The following is a 25,927-nucleotide window of genomic DNA, read 5'->3' on the forward strand; positions in this document are numbered from 1 at the left end:
GCCAACCGTACAGGAATGTGACGAGCTATGTCGTATCAAAATGTGTCGTTATCAGCTTCTACGTCCTTGAGGAATTAAATGTGAATAGCAATAGAACGTGAATTACGAGGTGCGATTTCAGCAGACGAACATTCGGACCAGGCGCAACCCTGACGTCACCGCTCTGGCTTACCGAATGAGTTAAAATGGTTTATATGCGTGGTTTAAGTATAATGGTTTTCATAATTTCCATATCCGCGGATCTCGTTTCACTTATCTGCGGAGACCATTATACGTTGGCGTAATTTTGTCCGGACCTTGGCAAACTGCCCTAACACAGCTTTGAAAGCGTTGCTTCTTAATCATTGGCGATCTGCCTTAACAGACAAAATCAGATGCGACGCCTCCAAACATTAGTAACTGTAATGTAAGTATCATAATAGTTTTTTGTACTTGGTACGTTTCATTCTCTTCTCCACACTATGTATTAGACTGTGGTAGAGATCTATTTAATAACCGACCGATTAAGAGTCTCTCTTCATTGCAGCCAATTAAGAGTCGAGTTAGTAATGAGGTTGAGGAAATCCCAATGGTGAATGATAATGTAAGAGGAAGGGTTTACGAACTCTGACATTTGACTTAAAGCCAACGGAAACCTCCACACATTTAGCTGCAACTGCGGGACACCAACGAATTAAAATACTCGTTTGGCAATGGTATTCTTTAAAGCAGACGTTTATTGTACCATAAAATGCCTTCAATCGTGTGTTCAAATTATGATTATCGGTGCAGATCTAATAATCTGAGCCCTCCAAACATCGACAGATTATTAAGAATAACAATTACTCCTGTGTTACGTTTGTTCCAGTATGTAGGTTATGTAGTCATTAGCTCTTGTAGCTATGAAAATAATTGTATTAGGACTCCAATAGCAAATACATTTTATCACATAACTTAATTATCTAAATGGGAGTTCATAAACTCTCAGCTTAAAACGATCATTATTTCACATGTTTCCTACTTAGTAACAAATATCAAAATGGAAATAAATTGTGGCACTGCTGTCATCATATGGTGGTATACTGAATTATTTCGCTGATACGTGGCATCGTTTGCAGAAGAAATAATAGTGGAATCCTTATGCTTACCATAGTGGTAGATCCTCCTCTGCGTGGCTTCAGTGTGTAATATTAAACGAATTGGCACTTACTGTCTAAAATGTCTTGGTTAAAAGTACGAGAGACAATGGATGTCGCGCGGAAAGCAAATTCATTCTTTCCGCGCAGTCAGTTTCAGCAGAAGTGCAATGATTGGCAGGTTCGGGTGCTTCGCGTGCCATCATCTTTGGCGAGCGCCGTCTACGTCACACGTGTGCTTCATGGCGGCCGAGTGACCGGTTCGTGACGTTGCCGACGTGTTAGAGTGCCGTTATGCAATAGGCGAGTGATTCTGTGCGCCTGATATAAGTCGTTAATATCGCCACCCGCCGTAGTTGCACTCTCACTGCGCCGCCGAGACGTGGACGCCCACGCTTGTCTCGAAATTCCGCTTGTTCCAGCACCTGTATCTCCAGACAACTACCTTCGCACGGAAAACAATGAGTGAAAAGTAAGTAAAAAGTCGAAGGAAGTGACTCAATAGATTCGTAACATTTTAGTGGGACGTTCGGACAACCGTTCGTCCTCTAACCTGCTTTTAGAGGTTATAACCTGCCGTTCCCAGATGATTCAGCACAAAACGAACCAGCAAGAAACTGCAGATTTACGCCCTTTAGTCCGCAGATTAAAATGCTGCCATATCGCCGGGCAATTGTTTAGTGCAGTATGTTTTGTTGCATATAGAAATTAAGCAACTTACATTTCCTTGATGATTAAATAAATCGTTGAAATAAACTCAGATACGTCGCATTGGTTGACAACTACTTTTAGTATTTTGAGGCATATTTTGTGCATGAATCTTAAATCACCTGTGAAAAGCCTGGGGTGTGGTCCGTGGGAAGAGTGGGGACATACTAATAACGCATGGTAGCTCTTTATGACGTTATTACTGTACTATTTTTCGCTCTTAAAGTACAACTATTGTATATAGAAACTACCGTTATCGGTACATTCAAACTAGTGAGTTATTTCATCCCGAATAATTGTTAACCTGGAAGACTATCGTGCAGAACTGTGTCCTAGGGTGACATTGGGCCCCCAGAAATCTTTGTAGTAATGATATCTGTAGTGCAGTCCAAGGTCTAGGTCAGAGTGGAGTGATGATTTGTTTGAGGGTTGAAGCCAGCGAATGTGCCACACACAGGTTGTTGTAATAGATTAACTTATAATGTATCCTGATGTTTACATTCGCACCATATTTATTTCCACAGTTAACACACTTCGTGTCATAAAAACAAAAACTGCAAAGTAAATTCAGAAATTGTATATCGGATACTCTGACAACTATTTTGTATTATTTGCTTATACACTGCATAAAATTCGATAAATGCAAAGGGTGATTCATTATGTGACTTTAGCAAACTTCGTAGGGAGTGATTTGTCATTGGTGTATAGGGAACTCCTTTGCAGTGAAGACCCTCTGGTATTTTTGTTTCATTTCACAATGACCACCTTCGACATAATCTTGCTGACATCATTGGAAAATTTTTATTAATATGCATACCAGCCACTAATGCAATAACACTTTTCGCTCAGGAAATGACACCACATTAGCTTGCCAAACACATAAGAATTGACATATAAAATATCCATTGCACACCTGCATGCTCAGGAATGCACGTAAGCAAATAGAAAGTGAAGTGGGGGGTCCAAGCACAACACAGGAAAAACTTTTTTACCTGCTGGTACATGTAAATATAATCACAGCAATTCGTGTGGAATGAGGGGATTATTGGGCTCCATAATTTGTTTGTCCTTTTCGTATGCAAAGATATATGAATACCCTAGATTGCTTTTCTGCTTCATGCTAGAGTATTAAAGTCTGATGGTGTTCCTGAATTACGATCAGCAGTTAATGATAAATGATATAAAACAATTATATGTACTGTGTGCGTGTTAGCAATTTAAGCAAGGTGGCATGAGGATGATTCAGTGTGTGTTCCAGAAATTGTGCTCACTGTGCGCTGTTGATATTTAATATCATGTGTTTGCTGTGTTGTCTGTAACTCAGTGTTTTGAGTTCTAATCATAATTTAAACTGTAGAGGGCATATGTTTTTTACTTGGTTTACATAGGGTGTACAACTTGTAAAACCTGTGTGGGCTCTCTCTTCAACAGTCAATCCAATACTTTGAGGTTTTACAAAGTAGACAAACTATCAGTATATTCTGTCAAGTGTGAAGTCCTAGGTTCCATAGACGACATTTACAGTTATTTATTTTTATGTTTCAGTTATAGATTTTACTAGTGTGTGGTTTTTTTTCCTGAACCTACACAGATTTAGTGCAGATGGTGATCATTTGAGAGGAACAATATTTCATGTTGGCATATACCACAACCATGCAGGTTCCAATGGTAGTCTGTAGCATAGCCTGAAATCTGTGTTGGGTTGGAAGGTGTTTTGGTGATGAGTTGGCAAAGCCAACAAATGTGTGATGACACACACACAAACTGTACATTCCTAATATGGTCTAATATTTTCCAGTTTTTAATATGTTTGACGATAACAAGAAAATCCCAGCCTGAAAACCCTCGATTTTCCTGGAGGTTTTCTTAGTGTCTTGGTTTTTGTTTTTCTAATGTATTTGAGTTGCTGGTGACATTGGTTGTATCTTGAGGTTCATATCTTCAGTGTTGATGATTTCTATCACTACAGTATTGAAATGTTGACTAATTAATGATCTGGCATAGGCTTACCTTTAGAGTGTGTGTGTGTGTGTGTGTGTGTGTGTGTGTGTGTGTGTGTGTGTGTGTGTGTGTGTGTGAGAGAGAGGGAGAGAGAGAGAGAGAGAGAGATATGGATGTGTGATTTCCATTTCAGTTTTAAAACAATTTATGGTGATAGGAGAAAATTTTATTGGTTGGCCAGCAACATTTTCTGAGTATTTTGGTATGATTGACCCATGGTCTCTGGTGACTTGTTATAGAGTAATTGTGTTTCTTTTGATTTCTTATCCTCATTCATCCTTGTATTGCTATTGCAGTGGAAATATCTGCACAAAAATGCAAATGTTGAGTGTGCCCTTTTTGTCTTGTTTGGAAACAATTCGTTCCATTCATCCACAGTCTGTACTGTTCACGACAGTAATTACACTTTTCCTTCAAGCTCGAACTCAGTAATGCTCAGTTCTGTCTCAGATTTATTTTTGTGTTAGTGTTGGTAAAGTGATTACAAAGTCTCCTTACTCCCTGTAGTGTGTCCACATATTCCTTGATGGTCGCATTGTATTAATGTGGGATCACGGTAGTGGACAACTTTGAGGTAGTGTGACTTCTTCATTGTTTATTCCAAAATGTTCATGTGTACACAATCGTATTTATGACAGAGTATGATTGTACACCATGTTCAATGAGAAATTGTCAACATTGGCAGTGAGATGGCAGCAAATACATGGAAACAGCATCCCTAAATTTGTCAACTGTGAAATGATAATTAAATAGACACCCTAGCTGCAAACAGGCGTTGATATACTTCACTGGGGACATGTTGAAAATGTGTGCCCCGACCGGGACTCGAACCCGGGATCTCCTGCTTACATGGCAGACGCTCTATCCATCTGAGCCACCGCGGGCACAGAGGATAGTGCGTCTGCAGGGACTTATCCGTTGCACGCTCCCCGTGAGATCCACATTCCCAACATGTCCACATCACTACATTTGTAGTGCGCCTAATAGATGTTTGCCCATCATACTCATTACTCGTGGAAGATTAACCTACCAAGTCCCGTACGAGTTCGGGCATAGCATGTGCGTTCACACAAGAAGGTAGTGGTGTGGACATGTTGGGAATGTGGATCTCACGGGGAGCATGCAAGGGATAAGTCCCTGCAGACGCACTATCCTCTGTGCCCTCAGTGGCTCAGATGGATAGAGCGTCTGCCATGTAAGCAGGAGATCCCGCGTTCGAGTTCCAGTCGGGGCACACATTTTCAACATGTCCCCAGTGAAGTATATCAATGCCTGTTTGCAGCTAGGGTGTCTATTTAATTATCATTTCATTTCTAGCAAAGCTGCATGGTCATCCACGGTATCTGTTCTTTCGGGAACAGATACTACAGTCATATATTTGTCAACTGTCTCGTAATGTGTGGCACTAACTGTCTGTGTAATGAATCACCATAATGAATTGTCATGAGGTGACAAGTCGCGACTTCGGTGTAGCCAACTCAAAAGATGCAGGCAAATGGTCAGAAGCACATCCAAACCATTTATCAGGTAATATCTCCTTGAAATATTCTCTAATGGCAGCAGCGTAATGGGGCACTGCTTCATCCTGCCGGAGCTGTATGACCGAACAGTTCTCAATCTGGTGGATGTGTAATAAGCCAATTACCTAATGTGGTGAGATATGCACAGCATTCACCCACGGGGCTAGTGATGCTTTTGCATGTCATTATCTCTCAGTTCGTCCACAGTCGAAGATTTGAATGCCATAACTTCCAAATCATTCTTCATATGTTTTTGTAAGGTCGAACATGGAACGCAAAATTGTTTTGAATGGACATTTGTGACAAACCTTTAACAAAAAACGCTGCAGCCTCGACACATTATTCCAGTCGTGTTTCTAGTCGTCCCGAGCGTGGCTTACGTATTGTGCAACCAGCTGCAAAGAGCCTTTTCTCCCACTATAAAACTGTTTTTGGTGGGGAAGGCTTCTGAAACCCTACAGTGGAATTGCAGAATTATCTCATTGATTTTCCTGTATGGAGTTGTTCGTGAGCCCACATGGTTATTACGATCTGTTCCTGCATGGTGCAAGTAGGCCAATCAACCGGGATTAAGATGTATATCACCATCTGTAACAATAAGAAACAATAATTCATTAACATCTATGTAATACATAGGGGGAAATGGACTTTGTGCTCAGTCTGTACATTAACAGTGGTACACAGCAGTAAGGATAGCAGGCTAGTAGGCAATTTGTGTGTGGATCCATTGAATGCAATGAAAGAGCATCACGACAAGACTATGATGAGCTGTTCTGGCAGTGATGGCAACTCTTGCATCTGTGCATCGGTATGACTATCTCAAAACTGAGTCTCTTGTACCAGAATACTTGGAAAATGTCGCTACGAACAATCTCTGAAATTCTATCACGGTTGCTTTCGGGATATCCCATATATGTGTTATCACCTACTTAGTTTTCAGGTTTCCAGTTGCTGCCAGTTAAGTGGTCCGTGCATAGTAGGGATCACATTTCTGTCCATTGGCCAAGGAAGGTTCATAAAGGGCAACTTGCTTTTCTCTGGGATGAGCATCTGTTACTGTTTGGTGGTGGCCTGCATGTAGTAATTTGTGAACTGACACTATAGCTTTAAAGGACTTGTCTGTACAGGATTTGTACATTAAACTCCTATGCCATATGCCTCATTTTCAGTCAACTGAAGAATGTAGGCTGTTAAAAACATAACCTAAAGATATTTCAGAACATTTAGTCAATTTGTATGAATTAAATCTTCTGTAACGTTAGATATTTTCATAAGTTTCTGGTTGATTCTTAGCTTCCAGACTCTCTAAATGGCAATATCATCAGGAACACTTGAAGGTTTCGTTTTATTCCCTGAAGTGTAATTTGTTTTTTGTATTTCTGTTTTCCTTCACGGATGATTGAATGTACAGATAGAATAACCTTTCAGCCCCTGTATTATATTCTTCCGAACTTCAAAATTTCAAAGAGTGGTGTTCACTCAAAACCTCTCAACAAATACTGTAAATGTAGGTTTGCCTTTCTTCATGCTGGTTTCTAAGACCAGTTGTAGTGTAAGTATCGCCTTAAATGTTCCTACATTTTGTATGGAAATTGGGGGGGGGGGCGTGTCTTGGATGGGGACAGACTAAATATAAACATATAAAACGATACTCCATGATCCCAAACCACACAGAACGACAGAAAACACAAAATTCCCACATTCCGCTACACTCAAAATATCCACAGCAGTCAGTCACTTCCCTTCACCTACAAAGCTCAACTGAAATAGTCGATACCACAAGATAAAAACCAACAACAGCCAAAAATTATAATCAGACCGCAGCTATCGATACCACAAAAACAACAAAAATTGGAATCGCACACTTCCATTGACTTATATATAGGTCAACTACAACTAACGATACCAAAACACCTACGACATACATTGGAATTGCACACTTTCTTTGAGCTATATAGATCAACTACAACTGTCAATACGAAAAGCACACAGAGCTACGACAACACATTGGAATTTGACACTTCCCTTGACCTATATAGGTCAACAACAGCTCATGATACCAAAACGCATCAACTACAAAAATTGGAATTGGATACTTCCCTTAAGTTACATAAATCAACCTCAGGTGACTACACCAAAACATCATTTACACCTGCGATAAATAACACTGAACCAACAACACATCGAAAAACCACATAAAACTTCACAACTTGCGTATAATAGACCCAAAAAAACGACTACTTTCCACGAAAAAATTCCATCTCTCTCTCTCTCTCTCTCTCTCTCTCTCTCTCTCTCTCTCTCTCTCTCTCTCTCTCACACACACACACACACACACACACACACACACACACACACACACACACCAACAACAATTCCCCACACAACCACCACTTAACAACCCCAACCCCTCCCCCCTCCATCAAACTTCACCTTCCCCTCAAAAACAAAAATCTGCCAACAAATAAAAACCAGATAATAAATGAAACTCACACACACAACAACTGCAACAAAACAGATCTTCTGCAACATAACCATAAACCCCCCACCCAACCCATCAAAATTCACATACATTACCAACAACCTGCTCTGCCCACCCCCCTCGCCACATAGAAAACTCCCCTCAACTGGCCACCATTGGGCTATCAAACATTTTACTAACAGCCCTCAAAAAAGTGCATAACTTCTCAGGGACGCTCTTCTGCCACCAATACTCATCTAAATGAGATAGTAGGTTAGAAGAGTGCCTCTTCCCTCTTCCTAGGACTGATTCAACTGCCACCCAAAACCCCTCTATTGTATTAGTACATGCCTCAGTTTAGTAATTCTTGAACCCTAAACTATGATTTACAGCTGAATGGTCCTATCCCCTTGTACCCAAATCTTTATAAAACGAAAAAGCATCTGACACTACAGTACTCCCCTCCTCTATGTACTCTTCAATTAACCCCACCAATTCCCTCTTCGTATACTTGTCCAAAACCCTGAAAAACACCATCTGCATCTCCCCCCCCCCCCCACCTCCCCCACACTTACACCCATAAACCTACTGAAGAGTTACCCCTCCATTATTTTCTCTTCCCAAATTGTGATTAATCTATCTTGACCACCACCACCGCCCCACCCAACTTCCCCTATACTTCACATATTCTGAACACACTTCCCTACAAAAAGAAAAACAATCTAAAACCGTCCTTCCACTCACACCAGTCTCATGCGTGCAAAAACTGGTGGAGGATCTATAACAAAAAGTCATCAAAACAATCTCTCTCATGGGCAACCTAGACTTCTCGAGCCAGGAACCGCGTCTAATGGAATGCCGAAGGTTATCCTTTCGCCACAGTCACATGTACCAGTCCCTGGTCAGAGATACCGGAACTCTCGCCTGCCGCATATTCTCGTTACAGACACTGCACTTGATTACTTCAGCCAGCAGTCCAAACACCTGCAAAGATTTTGTGAGGGACATCGTGTCCTCTCCCATCTCAGCACACAAATGCGAATTGTTAAATTTCACTGTCATATCCATACCTAAAAAAAGAAGCCGCAAAATAAATTAAACACCTTACTGCATGACAAACAGCAAATTGCCACCGCAATCACATAAACTATAGAAAAATTAATTCATAACTCACTGAAACCAATTTCCATTCTTCAATCACAGGCAATACAAATTACTTCACACTGCGACCAACAACCCCCAAATGAAACCGATACACCACCTAACCCTCAGGCCATACAGACACCACCAGAGGACACCGCCAACAGCAGCAAGATGACATATACATACCCAACCAACTCATAAACTAAACTCCGCACCGTCATGTCACACACAAAAACGACACCTTTACGTTATGGACAAAGCCGACAGGTAGGTTTCGACGCCTCTGTTGACCCCATTGTATGGTATACTGTATGTCAGATGAAACATTTGTCGTGTATGACTTCCCCAAGGATTTCAGTAATGCTGAAGGGAATTTTGTCATTTTACATGCTTTTTGTTGACTTAGATCTTTGTGTTTCATCAAATTCTTCTCATAGTGTTCTCGCATGTCACCTTCATTTTCTCCTTTCCACTCTGTAACTGTCTTGACGTTCATTCCCCTTGTCTAACCCTTGTATACATGCCTTCAACCTTTCAACTTTCCCGTCTTTGCTTGGTACTGGAATACAGTCTGAGCTCTTGTTATTCATACAGTTGTTTCTCTATTCTCCAGAGGTCTCTCTAATTTTCCTTTAGGTGGAATTGTCCATCCCCTATTTGTGCGTGCTTCCACAGCCTCGCATTTGTTATCTAATCGTTCCTGCTTATCCTCTATACACTTCTTGTGAACCTCAATTTAGATGTTCATATTGCTTTCTGCCTGGTTCATTTCCTTCGAATTTTTTTTTTTCCTTCCTTTCATCAGTTACTTTTGGTATCTTGTGTATTAGCCTAGGAATTCTAGTAAGCTGTGTCTTTTAAATTATGTTTTTTATTGAGGTTCAGTGACTTTTGAAACAAAATTCTACGCTATTTGTCAGTGCGTGGTACGTACTGCTCTTGTAGATATCGGTGCATCCAAAAATGTAGCTCATCAAATGTGGCACTAGATATTTAGTAATAATTTTAGAAAAGTGTTGTTGCATCTTAGGTCTCCAGACAGCAGCCAGAAAGCATCTAATGCAGTGGTTCCCAACCTTTCTTAGACCATCACCCCTGACTGCAATCAGACATTTGCTAGTATCCACACTCCCCCACCCCTCTACTGCCATCTGTTGCCACCCCCTGCCCTCACATTATCACCAACTTTAGCACCTGGCTAAACAGTAGAACGAAAGACTTTTCTAGGGATATTTATTTTTTAAATGATGGAAGATGAATGATATTCAGTTTGCAGGTGAATGAATTTGTGGTGCATCACAAGTGCTACCCACAACTTCTCAGAAATGAAAGCTATCCACAGTGAGATTAGACACAAGTAACAAAACATGATTCCCCTTCATTACTCCTTTCCAGTACGGCACTTGCTTGACCTCACTGCGGCCCCATTTAAAATTGAACAAGTTCGGATGTGCGCACTGTACTTACTGTTCATAATCACCTCATTTTCCAACTGGCAGAAACTGGACGACTTCAGGCTGTTCGTGCTTCGTGTCCAACCTATCTAAAAATAATAAAACTGTACACCATACAGTAGTCCTTATGCAGTTACTGGTGTATTTTGGTGTCAATTAATTGATCTGTCTGTTTTGAAGTAAGTGAGGAAGCAATTTCTGGACTATTGCAGGTACCACATACAACTTGGAGAAAACAATTTGTTGAGACATTTAATATTTATGTATGTCTCTCTTTTATCGTGAGCAATGTACGTAACAAAGCACAACGTATGTGTGGAACCTGTAACCTTCACCGCATTAATGCTACTAATTGATAAAAAGTAGCAATTGATAACTTGCACAATAAATATTAAAGTATTACAAAATTGGGGAATACGGAAATGTCAGATTCCACCTGTCTGCTTTGACCATGACATCATCAATATGGCGGAAATCGCTATTCTAAGCGTCTCCAATATGGCGCCTATAATTTCACTACATACACACGGCAACAAAAAGACAATAACATCTCCCTCCAAAAATACAATTAAACTAACGGGACAGCTGCGGGTTTTACGGAGGAACAAGCTAAATATAACAGTAAAAAAACACAACATGATCCCAAAACACACAAGATGACGAAAAAAATAATCACAATCTACAGGAATCGGACACTTCCTTTGACCTATATAGGTCAACGGCAGCTGACGATACCAAGACACCAACGCCTACAGCAAAAACTAAGGAAATTGGAATCGGACATTTCCCTTGCGCACAGTCTACGCTACTGAAACACCTATACCTACATATAAAAATACGAAAATTGATATCTGTTATTTCCCTTGATCTACTTAGGTCAACTATAACTACTGATACGAAAAAACCAACACCTACATCTATGAAAAACAAAACCAGAACACCTCAAAAATTAAAAACTTAAACATGACTATGTAAATTAAAACACATTCAATACACAATAAATACTCAAAAAATTACAACTCAATAAAAGTAGACCCAAAAAAACAATTACCTACCACCAACAAATTTCGGCTGGCCATCACACACACACACACACACACACACACACACACACACACACACACACACACCATAGCACCCTTATGTCATGGGTCAAAGCAGATTGGTGGAATTGGACGCATCCGTTAGCCCCAGTATTGTGGTATCTAATGGTTATGTTTTGATTGGTCATACGAACCCATTGGATTCGCTAGCACTATCGTCGTTGATAAAGAATGCAAGAAGCTTGTATACCCTCGCAATTCATCTTAGTCAAAAAAATGGCTCTGAGCACTATGGGACTTAACATCTATGGTCATCAGTCCCCTAGAACTTAGAACTACTTAAACCTAACCAACCTAAGGACATCACACAACACCCAGCCATCACGAGGCAGAGAAAATCCCTGACCCCGCCGGGAATCGAACCCGGGCGTGGGAAGCGAGAACGTTACCGCACGACCACGGAATGAAGCGCCTAGAACCGCTCGGCCACCGGGGCCGGCTATCATCACCACGACCACGAACTGCGGGCTCATCTTAGTCGATTGCTCAGCTAAGACCGTGCCACCACTCAAATGTCTGTGAAGAACTGGAGCCTAAAAACAGCTGTTTTGTCCTGCCATTTGAACCATTTTTTTGAATGGTGATAAGAGAAGAATTAGGGTACTAGAGTAACTTGGTATCACTCCAGGGGCAGCAGAGGAAATGACCAAAAAAATGGTTCAAATGGCTCTGAGCACTATGGGACTTAACATCTGAGGTCATCAGTCCCCTAGAACTTAGAACTACTTAAACCTAACTAACCTAAGGACATCACACACATCCATACCCGAGGCAGGATTCGAACCTACGACCGTAGCAGTCGCGCGGTTCCAGAATGAAGCGCCTAGAACCGCTCGGCCACCGGGGCCGGCTATCATCACCATTGAGCATTATCACAGCGTCACAGACACCCAAGCATAGAGTTTTCATTGCTACAAATACATTTTTTGGCGTGCGTGTTCAAATGACATTATTGAAAGACTCATTCGGGTTTTGCGTTCGGCAATAGACACATTTAGAACGGAGGTCAGAATGAGCTAATTCTATTTTTGTGCCTAAATTGTTCCTCTATACCCGCTGTCTGAGCTTCGCGGTACTTGCACCATGAATCAGTACTAGGTGGGCAAAGGGCCATGTATAGCTGTATCGTCAGTGGATAATTTGTTGACTTATGTAGCCCACACTGCTCTGTTCATCCCTTGTAGGTCATGTGTATCGTTTCTTATTGCCATTTCATAATATTGCTGGAATTCATAATTTTTTTTATCCCTATAAGTCTTCCTTTACCATTTAGTCTCCACTAATTGCATGTGCAATACTGCCATTTCTGTTTACACACTGCATCCAGTCTTAACAAGAATTGAATGAATAAATATCTGAACACCACAGCCATCTAGATTGAATAGTTCTGGAGATAGAGATACTTAAGGAAGTCAATGCAGAAAGACTGTGTGTTTTTACAGTGTTAACTTTGAAATAATAAAAGCTACACTTCCAGTTGGAATTAATCGACAACAAATGATGCATCAAATTATTCAGGAGATACCAAATATTAACAGATAATAATCGTAAAATGTCACGTTTTGAACAATTCCTCCATACTTACGTACTCCCCTTAATGAGTGCAGTTGACTGGGGGTCCCAAGTTGACTCCATGTTTCTAGAGATCCGGAAGGTTTTCGGCAGCCAGCCGGTGTGGCCGTGAGGGTCTAGGCGCTTCAGTCTGGAACCGCGTGACCGCTACGGTCGCAGGTTCGAATCCTGCCTCGGGCATGGATGTGTGTGATGTCCTTAGGTTAGTTAGGTTTAAGTAGTTCTAAGTTCTAGGGGACTGATGATCTCAGATGTTAAGTCCCATAGTGCTCAGAGCGATTTGAACCATTTTTTTGGTTTTCGGCACCTTTCTTCTCAAGCGGTTTCTAATCAAATCGCTTGCCTATCGAATATCGTCTGATTTGTGCGACCCGTCCTGTCAGATATGTCACAGTTCGTAGTAATTGCCTGAAAGTCACAGAGTGAAACAGAAGCGATATCTGGCGTTTCACAAGGAAGTTTTATACGCCCTTGCTATCTCTAATCTATGTAAACGATTTGGTGACAATCTGAGCAGCCCTCTTAGATAGTATGCGTATGTTACTGTCATTTACCATACAATAAAGCCATAAAATGGAAATGCTTTGTGGCTAGGGTCTCCCGTCGGGTAGACCGTTCGCCTTGTGCAGGTCTTTCGAGTTGACGCCACTTCGGCGACTTGCGTATCGATGATGATGATGATGATGATGATGATGATAAGGACAACACAACACCAAGTCCCCGAGCGGAGAAAATCTCCGATCCAGCCGGGAATCGAACCCGGGCCGTTAGGTATGACATTCCGTCGCGCTGACCACTTGGCTACTAGGGGCGGACAGTCATAAGATGAGCAAAACTAATTACGAAATGGTTTAGACAAGATATGTGTATGATGCGAAAAGTTGCATTTGACCCTAAAAATGAAGTGTGAGGTAATCCTTATTGAGTACTGAAAGGAAATCATTACAGTTGGGTTACACGATAAACCTCGCAAATTTAAGGGCTGTCATAATAACTAAACACATAAGTATTTCTATTAAGAACATCGAAAATTGAAACCTTCGCATAGAAAATGTTGGGGGAAGGCGGTCTTCTTCACACTGAGATGACGGACGTCATGGAATAGCTATTTCCATGCGCGCGCGCGCGCGCGCGCATTATGGCGCTAGTATCGCATACAAAAGGGTTGAAAGGGCAGTGCATTGGCGGAGATGTCTTTCGTGCGTGGGTGATTCACGTGAAAAGGTTTCCGACGTGATTATGGCCACACAATGGGAATTAACACTTTGAACGTGGGATGGTAATTGGAGCTAGACGCATGGGACATTCCATGGAAATTCAATGTTCCTACAGGGTGGCGCACGAAATGTTACCATTTTGTTTCTGAATATAAACTTTGTCAATACAATCTGAAAGGAACATATACTACAATGAAGAGCCGTCCATGGAGATTTGTTCTAACTCAGCACATGCTTAATTTCGTTTCCTAACTTCGTTTCCTAACTTCCCATGACTTCTGACATCTCAGTGTGAAGAAGACCGCCTTCCCTCAACATTTTCTATGTGAAGGTTTCAATTTACGACGTTCTTAATAGAAATACTTAGATGCTTAGTTATAATGACAGCCCTTAAATTTGTGAGATTTATCGTGTAACCGAAATGTAATGATTTCCTTTCAGTACTCAATAAGGATCACATCACACTTCATTTTTAGGGTCAAATGCAACTTTTCGCATCATACACATCTTATCTAAACCATTTCGTAATTAGTTTTGCTCATCTTATGACTGTCCGCCCCTGGTAGGCGAGTGGTCAGCGCGTCGGAATGTCATACCTAACAGCCCGGGTTCGATTCCCGGCTGGATCGCAGATTTTCTCCGCTCAGGGACTTGGTGTTGTGTTAGTGATTACCCTACGGCACATGTCTTCCAGTAATTTCACTGCAAGCTTGAAGAATAAGTCATCTGAGCACCATTAAATCACGTGGACGTTTCGGGACAGTTTTTTCCTTTAGGTACCCCCAAAGAAAAAAGTCACATAGACTATAGTCTGGACTATTGGGGGGGGGGGGGGCAATTTTGTCCGTCATTGAAGCGACCTGGAAACCTGGGTGAAATGATCCGCATGTTTAAATGCTCGTATAAAAACTCCAACACAGTGTTTGCAGTATGTGGTCTTGCTCCATCTTGCACGAACCACTGCGTTTTGAAGGGAAAGGCAGTAGCAAGAAGCTGTGGAATGAAGCTATTGCGAAGCATGCTCAAATAACTCTCGCTGTTCACAGTTTCTTCAAAGAAAACAGGTCCAATAAGTCCGTGACTGGAAATTGCTGCCCACGCTGTAATCCCTCGGAGCATAATGTTGTCGTTCGTGAAAGTGTGGGTTTTCAGCGGCCCAAAAGCGTAAATTTTGTTATTAACCACACCGTCTAAATGAAAATGCGCCTCGTCTGAAAACCAAACGTTGTTGAGAGTTTCTTCCTTATCCTCCGCCCACTGAGCAAACAGTAGTCTCTGCTGCTTGTGTTCTTCAACGTCTGGATATTCCCAGTTGCACCGCAGCCTTTCTACACGATTTCCCGGCACTCTCTGTACAACAACTCGTACAGCTTCAATATTCTCCGGCGAACAAACAGGCTTAGGCCATGGTCGCTTCTAATACTGTTCCTTCCTGTACAAATTTATCGTACAACCTGTGGATGGTCTTGCAAGGGCCCCATCGTGTGTTTAACTGTTGTCGAAAACACCTCTGAGTCACAACAAGGCTTTTCGTTTCATGAAAAAGTAACACAATTGCCGATCGTTGCTGTGTAGTCTTCCACTGTCAGCCATTGCTGCTTACTAGTCTCCTAGCGGCAGTATCGTGAATTACACGTAATTTCGTAATTCATTTGTTTCTCCAAGCTCTGCTGGTATTGCTGTAGAGATCCCAGCGGGATATCTAATGTGCGTCGTAAATTGTGAAAGAAACAATTGGTAACACATTTCGTGCGCCACCCTGTATATCCACAGTGTCAAGTACAGGGTTAGCCAGTGAAACGGGAAGATTTAAATAAGTAACTAATTCTTTAAGAAAATTTATTTTTTAATTTAATGGTTATACATATAAAGTACAAAGGTAGCCATTTGCAGTACAATAAGTGAAAATTATTTTTGAATATAACATCTGCCAAATGGCCTCCATTGGAATCTATGCACTTCTGCAGTCGGGCCTGGAAGTTTCCCATGACATTTTGCAACATATTCACTGGTATTCCTACAATTTCGTCCCGAATTCGTTGGTTTAGGGCTGGGATAGTTCTGGGCGAATCGTTCTGAAAAACTCTCGTTTTTAAGTAACCCCATAGAAAAAAGACGCAGGTTGTCAAATCTGGAGAGCGAGGGGGCCAAGGGATATCCCCGTTTCGAGAAATGACGCCGCCTGGAAACAAAACTTCACAGCATACATGGCAACTCTTGCAGTGTGGCTTGTTGCCCCATCTTGTTGGAACATTGTGTGTTCATTCACTGGAAAACGGGCGAGTTATGGCGTAAGAAAGTTCTGGATCATTGCAACGTAATGCACAGAGTTCAGTCACAGCACTTCCATTGATATCCTCGAAGAAAAATGGGCCTATGATTCCTCTTGCCGACATAGCGCGTTCCAAACCGTCTCTTTTTTGAGCATCAAGAGGCGTTTCGTGAAGTGCGCCAGGGTTTTCCTCCGATCAGTATCTGAAGCTTTGTTTATTAACAAAACCAGAGAGGTGGAAATGCGCCTCATCGGTAATCCACAAGTGGTTTACTTGGTCGTCATTTTCTTAAAGTCTTCTGGCCATTTCCTCACAAAATTGTAATCGTTTCTGGTAGTCACTTGGTTTGAGAGATTGCACAATCTGTATTTTGTATGGGTGAAAATGTAAATATGGACGAAGAACCCTTCTCACCGAAGTGTTACTTATTCCAAGACGTAGAGCATGTTGTTTGGCAGATCGGAGTGGACTTCTGAGCATTGCCTGTTGAACAGCAGCAATGTTTTGAGGGGTTCGAACGGTTTTTGCACTCCCACCTAGTTTTTTAGACGTTGATCCAGTTTGTTCAAGGTTGTTTATCCAAGGGAACAGGCCTGTTGCACGGTATGTTGAAATGGCGTCGAAAAGCACGTCTCGTTTTCACCAAACTCTCACCATTACAACTGCTAAAGCGCCTAAACAAGTCTGTGTTTGCAATGCGAATGATGTCAGACATAGGAGATATAAATAAAAAAAACAGGCATATTTTGCTTATTTTCACTCTATTATGTCATATGGTATCATATTTTGGGGTAACTCCACAAACAGAGAAAAAAGTTTTAGACTACAGAAGCGTATAATAAGAGTAATGAGTAGTGTAAATCCAAGAAGATCATGTCGAAACCTATTCAAAGAATTGGGCATATTAACCACAGCTTCTGAGTATATTTATTCCTTAATGAAGTTTGTTGTCAGTAATACATCTTTTTCCAACTATCAATACTAGGAATAAGAACAATATACATAAAGATTTAAAATCACTTACTCTTTCCCAGAAAGGAGTCCAGTATTCAGCAACGCATATTTTCAGTAAGTTACTAGCAACCATTAAGATTTTAGTTTCAGACAAGGCACAATTTAAACATAATTCAAAAGAATTTTTGGTGGCCATCTCCTTCTATTCCATCCAGGAGTTTCTCAACAAGTGCAGTAGACCATTTTAATGAAAATTTATTATACTTCAATTTTTGGCAATACTTCGTTGTAACAGCCAAGTAACTACCTACTGTTGTTAATGGTGGATGTATGGAAAGCAGATGTAAGTCTTGAGTCTGTGAATAGTGGAAGTTTAATTTTAAATCTTGTACATAATCTGACTGTTCTTAACTGAGGATCACTGAAATGAATAATTTACTTTAATTTTTGACAATAATTGGTTGTAATAGCCAAGAAGGTAGCAAATGTCTGAGTGATGGATTTAGTGAAAGCAGATGTAAGTATTAAACCTGTAAATATTAGAAGTTTAAATTTAATTCATGTACATAATTTTACTGTTTATTGACTGAGGATCATTAAAATTAATGGAACTCAAGTTTTTCTAATTACATTTCTGTAATGTGTTTATCTGATATGTTCCACACCCAGGAGGATTCCCTCTTTTATGGGTCTGTGGAATGAATAATTAATCTAATCTAATCTAATCTAAAATACGCTTTAACCGCGTAGCCGCTACGTTCACCCGTCCAACGATCCATCGCAATTAAATGGCGGGACATGCAGGTAGAATGGAGCCGTCCACCATTACCCCCCCACCACTAAGTCAAGGCCATCTCCAATCTCTCCGTTTCACTGGCTAACCCTGTATGACCGAGCGAGGTGGCGCAGTGGTTAGACACTGGACTCGCATTCGGGAGGACGACGGTTCAATCCCGCGCCCGGCCATCCTGATTTAGGTTTTCCGCGATTTCCCTAAATCGCTCGAGGCAAATGCCGGGATGGTTCCTTCGAAAGGGCACGGCCGACTTCCTTCCCCATCCTTCCCTAATCAGATGAGACCGATGACCTCGCTGTCTGGTCTCCTTCCCCAAACAACCCCCCCCCCCCCCCCCAACCCTGTATGTTCAGAGAACACCGAATTTGTGGCATTACCTTTTACCGCGGGAAACGCGGTGGCCGACGGCCCGCACCGAGAACAGCGGCGTTTGCGTATGCTTGTCAGTGCTAACAGACAAGCAACACTGCGTGCAGAAATCGATGTGGGACGTACAACGAATATATTCGTTAGGACAGTGCGGCGAAATTTGGCCTTTAATGGGCTGTGGCAGCAGACGATCGACGCGAGTGTCTTTGCTAACAGCACAACATCGCCTCTCCTGGCCTCGTGACCATACCGGTTGGACTCAAGATGGTTGGAAAACCGTGGGCTGGTCAGATGAGTCCCGATCTCAGTTGGTAAGAGATGACGGTAGTACTAGTGTGGCACAGATCCCACGAAGCCACGGACCCAAGTTGTCAACAAGGCACTGCGCAAGCTTGTGCCGGTTATCCATAGATCTACATTTATACTCCGCAAGCCACCCAAAGGTGTTAGGCGGAGGGCACTTTACGTGCCACTGCATTACCTCCCTTTCCTGTTCCAGTCGCGTCTACTTCGCGTGAAGAACGACTGCCGCAAAGCCTCCGTGCGCGCTCGAATCTCTAATTTTACATTCGTAATCTCCTCGGGAGGTATAAGTAGGGGGAAGCAATATATTCGATACCTCATCCAGAAACGCACCCTCTCGAAACCTGGACAGCGAGCTACACCGCGATGCAGAGCGCCTCTCTTGCAGAGTCTGCCACTCGAGTTTGCTAAACATCTCCGAACGCTATCACGCTTACCAAATAACCCTGTGACGAAACGCGCCGCTCTTCTTTGGATCTTCTCTATCTCCTCCGCCAACCCGACCTGGTACGGATCCCACACTGATGAGCAATGCTCAAGTATAGGTCGAACGAGTGTTTTGTAAGCCACCTCCTTTGTTGGTGGACTACATTTTCTAAGGACTCTCCCAATGAATCTCAACCTGGTACCCGCCTTACCAACAATTAATTTTATATGATCATTCCACTTCAAATCGTTCCGTACACTTATTCCCAGATATTTTACAGAAGTAACTGCTACCAGTGTTTGTTCCGCTATCATATAATCGTACAGTAAAGGATCCTTCTTTCTATGTATTCGCAATACATTACATTTGTCTATGTTAAGGATCAGTTGCCATTCCTTGCACCAAGTGCCTATCCGCTGCAGATCTTCCTGCATTACGCTGCAATTTTCTAATGCTGCAACTACTCTGTATACTACAGCATCATCCGCGAAAAGCAGCATGCAACTTCTGACAGTATGTACTAGGTTATTTATATGCACTACTGGCCATTAAAATTGCTGCACAAAAAAGAAATGCAGATCATAAACGGGTATTCATTGGACAAATATATATACTAGAACTGACATGTGATAACACTTTCACGCAATTTGGGTGCATAGATCGTGAGAAATCAGTACCCAGAACAACCACCTCTGGCCATAATAACGGCCTCGATACGCCTGGGCATTGAGTCAAACAGAGCTTGGATGGCGTGTACAGGTACAGCTGCCCATGCAGCTTCAACACGATACCACAGTTCATCAAGACTAGTGACTGGCGTATTGTGACGAGTCAGTTGCTCGGCCACGGTTGACCAGACGATTTCAATTGGTGAGAGATGTGGAGAATGTGCTGACCAGGGGAGCAGTCGAACATTTGCTGTATCCAGAAAGGACGGTACAAGACCTGCAACATCCGGTCGTCCATTATCCTGCTGAAATGGTTTCGCAGGGATGGAATGAAGGGTGGAGCCATTTGTAGTAACACATCTGAAATGTAACGTCCACTGTTCAAAGTGCTGTCAATGCGAACAACAGGTGACAGAGATTTGTAACCAATGGCACCCCATACCATCACGACGGGTGATACGCCACTATGGTAATGACGAATACACGCTTCCAATGTGGGTTCACTGCGATGTCGACAAATACGGATGCGACCATCGTGATGCAGTAAACAGAACCTGGATTCATCCGAAAAAATGACGTTTTGCCATTCGTGCGCCCAGGTTCGTCGTGGAGTACACCATCGCAGGCGTTCCTGTGTGATGCAGCGTCAAGGGTAACCGCAGCCACGGTCTCCGAACTGATAGTCCGTGCTGCTGCAAACGACGTCGAACTGTTCATGAAGATGGTTGTTGTCTTGCAAACGTCCCCATTTGTTGACTCGGGGATCGAGACATGGCTGCACGATCCGTTACAGCTGTGCGGATAAGATGCCTGTCATCTCGACTGCTAGTGATACGAGGCCGTTGGGATCCAGCACGGCGTTCCGTATTACCCTGCTGAATCCACCGATTCCATATTCTGCTAACAGTCATCGGATTTTGACCAACGCGAGCAGCAATGTCGCGATACGATAAACCAAAATCGCGATAGGCTACAATCCGACCTTTATCAAAGTCGGAATCGTCATGGTGCGCATTTCTCATCCTTACACGAGGCATCGCAACGACGTTTCACCAGGCAACGCCGGTCAAATGTGTTTGTGTATGAGAAATCGGTTGGAAACTTTCCTCATGTCAGCACGTTGTGTTAATGCTCAGAAAAGCTAATCATTTGCATATCACAGCATCTTCTTCCTGTAGGTTAAATTTCGCGTCTGTAGCACGTCGTCTTCGTTGGTGTAGCAATTTTAATGGCCAGTAGTGGATATTGTGAAAAGCAATGGTGCCATAACACTCCCCTGTGGCACGCCAGAGGTTACTTTAACGTCTGCAGACGTCTCTCCATTGAGAACAACATGCTGTGTTCTGTTTGCTAAAAACTCTTCAATCCAGGCACACAGCTGGTCTGATATTCCGGAGGCTCTTACTTTATCAGGCGACAGTGCGGAACTGTATCGAACGCCCTTCGGAAGTCAACAGGGCTGGGCTGTGTTTACATGTGATGGACTGGGTTCTCAGGCGCAACCCAACCAACCATTAACTGGAAATCGTTATGCTCGGCTGCTTAGAGACCACTTGCAGCAAACAGTGATGGAAATTTTATGGATGTCGATACGCCATGTCCACAATTTTTCGCGACTGGTTTGAGGAACATTCTGGACAATTGGAACGAATCATTTGGCCACCCAGATCGCCCGACACGAATCCCACTGAACATTTATGGGACAATCGAGACGTTAGTTCGTGCACAGAACCCTTCACTGGCAACACTTTCAGAATTGTGGACGTCTGTAGAGGCAGCATGTGTCGGTATTTCTGCAGGGAATGTCGAACGACCTGTCGAGTCCATGCCACGTCGAGTTGTTGCATTACGCGAGGCAAAAGGCGATCCGTCACGATATTAGGGAGTATTCCATGACTCTTTTCACCTCAGTGTATGTATAAAAATTCAGCCGGCGTATGTTTGTGCTCGCTAACCTCGAAAAGTAGTCGGTCGATTGACTTGAAATTTAGACAAGAATATCCTAATTCTCTCTATACCATTTTATAATAATATATGAATGATTAAATATGTAATATATAAAAGGGAAACATTGTGACCAAAAATCTGAGTACTTGACCGACTTCCTTCAAATTTTTACACGCTTCTTTAATAAACTTTTTATTTTTAATTTAGGGGGCGATGTCAAATACATTATAATTTTAGAATGATATAAAAATTTAAGGATATAACCTACAGAATCGGTAAAAGTGTCATTTTGCAACGGACTACCTGAAGTTTTTTTCAGATAGTGCAAAAGTACCTCATTTCCTCACGGAAGTTAGAGGTTTCCACGATAATCGCTTCTCAGGTCGGTGGATTGACCGTGAAGGGCCAATCACATTACCTCCTCGCTCCCCAGATTTGACGCTACTGGATTTCTTTCTCTGCGTTTCGTTACAGGCCGTACGTATTTTCCTCACCCAAACAGTTTAGTCGACCTGAAAAATCGAATCTACTGCCGTAGCAGAAGGTACGCCCGAGTGGGGGGAGAAATTGATTACCGGTGGAATGTTTGCCGCAAAAAATGAGGGTTTTTTCCCAACGAAATGACATCTACCGATTATGTCCGTTATCTCAGTAAATTTCTATATCATTCGATAGTTGTGAAGTCCTTTTTAACTAACCCTGTATATGAAGTTTCATATCAGCGCACACTCCGGTGCAGAGTGAAAATCTCGTTCTGTAACCCTGTATATCTTATGTCTTACTGCAACGTTGTTAGCTAAAATATCGATAAGTTCGTGACTGAATTTATTTAAATTTTCGATAATCCGGTAAACATTCAAAGATGTGAGCAAATATTCCGTCAAATATATTTGACAAAGCTCTTTGACGTGGAGCTAAAAAGGGGTATTACACTGTCATAATATTTTTCGTCAAAGTTAAAGATGGCTGACAACAACTTGTTATTAACCGCAGCAGTTGCATGTACCACAATTGCACTGGGTGCACATGCGGAAGAGAAGCGGGGGAAAAAAAGGAAACGTACCTGGATGAAGCCGTGGATTTTACGACGACACGACAAAAGCACTCAACAAAACTTGTTACGTGAGCTCACAGTGGAGGACGTAAAGTCGTACATAAATTACTTCAGAATGGGTGAGCATACATTTCTGTATGTGCTCAGTGAAGTGTATCCTCATATCACAAAGCACAATATTCACTTAAGAACTGCTATATCTGCAGAAGACAGGCTCACTGTAACACTCAGATTCCTTGCTGCAGGAGAGGGTTAGGTTAGGTCAGGTGTGGTCTCCAATCCTCTTAATCTATTTTTGTATTCAGGATGCCTCACGTTGTAAAGCGCCTCATCAGCTTCATACATTTCTATTAATTTTGTAGTTGTCGGCACCAGGATGCGATTTGTGCTTTTACCAGTGGGCGGATGTCTTAGGGGGTTAGTATAATTACAAATGTTACTAGCTTGGACCGTGGCGTTACCCATGGTTAAACAGTTATTTGTAAACAGATGTTAATGCGGAAACTCACTATTCACGCGTATGCAATGTCAGAAAAGCCATCCCTTGTTATATCTTTAAAAGTACATTATAGGTTATTTACAAAATCATCTATATACAGGTATACGACGGCAATTCAAAAAGTAAAGGCACATTTGTGAAAAGCTGCACTTATTCTGGTGATGATAGAAAACTGAAACATGCGTTACTTCTCTACGTAACCTCCCTGGACTTCAATGCAGTTTTCCCGACGTTTTACGTGGTTTTTTTTTTATTTCATCAGAAAATACTTTTATCGGTTGCATCTGTAACCAATTTTGCACCGCAGCAATGACGCCTTCATCACTTTCAAATCTCCCCTGTAGTGCTTCCGTTAAGCGTCCAAACATGTGAAAATCACTTGGAGCCAGGTCTGGACTGTATGGTGGATGTTCCAGCACCTCGAATCTCAACTCCTTTATTGCGACGGCTGTCCGTTTGGCAGGATGTGGGCGAGCGTTATTTTGCTGCAGGATGACACCTCTTCACAGTTTTACACGACGTTTGGATCTGGTTGCAGGTTTTAGTTTCGTACGCAACACATCACATCCACCATACAATACAGACCTGGCTCTGAAGCCTCGTTTACGCTGGGGCGATATGCGGAGCTGCTGGTCGCGTAATACCTCTATCGCACCGCATATCACTACTTCTACGCTACGTGGAGTTTGCCCGAGGGTGCGAGTGGACGTCTTGCAACATTGTGGCATGCTACGGAAATGTGGCGTGCGTCGTCTTTCAGCATGCTACAACAGGTAACATCTTGCGGCGTATGTTGCATGCGGCAGGTTAATTTATACCAAAGCAACAGAATTTGTGCCACACGTGTGTCGGTCTTGCAGTATAAAGGATGATAAAGTATCGCAGCGGCGGCCTACTTGGTACTTGCACGTGCAGCTAACAACGGAAATGAAAACCAAAGGAAAAGAAAAAGATGGTGGAAGAGAAGAGTATTTAAAGAAGGTCCACGAAATAGTATCCTAGGAACTAGAAGCAGACAATGGTGCGTTATTTAGTAATGTGTGCTTTCGTCCCAGGCGCGTTAATCCGCGCCATACTGTAACGGTGAATGTTCGCACAGGTAGCGGGCCGGCCACCACCCCGTGTCAGGGCTCGGGGTGGGGCTTTGAGCCCCCAGCTCACCCAACTCTGCGGTACGACTGCTGCGGTATGACTGCCACACTACTTCCCTCGCAAGCTCGCAAGTAAACGGATCACGACGCACCTTAGACGAAAGCAACAATGACAACATGAGAATGATGATTTAGTTCTAAATGTTTTGAAATGCTTAACTACTACATAACACTTTTTCAAAATTAATAAGCAAACATATTAATAGTATTAATAGTAAGACTGTATTAAAAACTTTCAGTGTTCGGCTCCACAAATTTAAATTATATGTAAAGTTTTACTCCAGTGCGTGGGAAATAAACATCCCAGGTTGGGATGCATAAACTAAAGTCAGAGGAGGGGATGGTCTGATGCAGAAGGGGGAAATCCTCCCCATCCCCCCCTGCAAATCGCACACTAGTCGGCACAGACCAATCGTATTTACCGGCAGTGTTTATAAAAACACTACAGATGACAAACGACATTTGACACAGTTCCCTATCACACCATCAAATTTCTCTGACAAAGATATTTGACGAAGACGTTTGTTAGTGTATTACCGGCCTAAGCCGTACTCGGTTCACAAGGTTTAAAAATTGCCGGCCGGATGCTAAAGATGAGCCTCGTTCAGGACGCCCTTCGACGTCTACCGATGTCGCTCATGTCGGGAACGTCAACGAAATTGTGCCTGCCAATCGAAGACTGTCCGAGAGATTGCAAGGGATTGTTATATTTCAGGTGGATCATGTCAAGAAAATGTGAGAAGCAAAACGCCTGACATGTGGCGAGACAATTTGTGGCTCTTGCATCACGATAACACATCCGTACATTCATGCCTGCTGGTGCGCGACTGTTGCATAAGACGAAATCACTGTGCTGCCTCATCCTCCGTACTCTACAGAGCATGGCCCCTTCGGACTCTTTATTTCCATTGTTGAAAACCCCGTTGAAAGGAGAGGATTTGCTACGATAGACGAGGAAAGGACTTGGAAGAGCAGTTGAACGGAATGGACAGTGTCTTGAAAGGAGGATATAAGGTGAAAAACAACAAAAGCAAAATGAGGTTAATGGAATGTAGTCGAATTAAATCAGGTGATGCTGAGGGAATTAAATTAGGAAACGAGACAGTTAAACTAATAGATGAGTTTCGTTATTTGGGAACCAAAATAACTGCTGATATAAAATGTAGACTGGCAATGGCAAGGAAAGCGTTTC

The 25,927-nt window shown here is 42.4% G+C and overlaps 1 protein-coding gene and 1 non-coding gene across 2 annotated transcripts in view; one reads left to right on the forward strand and one right to left on the reverse strand.

Moving 5' to 3' along the window:
* Nucleotides 1-1,340: 1,340 nt before the first annotated feature.
* LOC126426829 (6-phosphogluconate dehydrogenase, decarboxylating) overlaps nt 1,341-25,927 on the forward strand; it is a 147,498-nt gene continuing 122,911 nt past the window's right edge. The window contains exon 1 of the mRNA XM_050088851.1: nt 1,341-1,587. Within this exon, the coding sequence (XP_049944808.1) occupies nt 1,577-1,587 (11 nt within the window). The 5' untranslated portion in view covers nt 1,341-1,576. The remainder of the gene's footprint in view (nt 1,588-25,927) is intronic.
* Trnat-ugu (transfer RNA threonine (anticodon UGU)) lies at nt 4,635-4,709 on the reverse strand. The gene has a single exon. It is a non-coding gene; the product is annotated as a tRNA-Thr (tRNA).

Source organism: Schistocerca serialis, chromosome 11 (genome assembly GCF_023864345.2).
Source record: "Schistocerca serialis cubense isolate TAMUIC-IGC-003099 chromosome 11, iqSchSeri2.2, whole genome shotgun sequence".
Lineage (NCBI taxonomy): Eukaryota > Metazoa > Arthropoda > Insecta > Orthoptera > Acrididae > Schistocerca > Schistocerca serialis.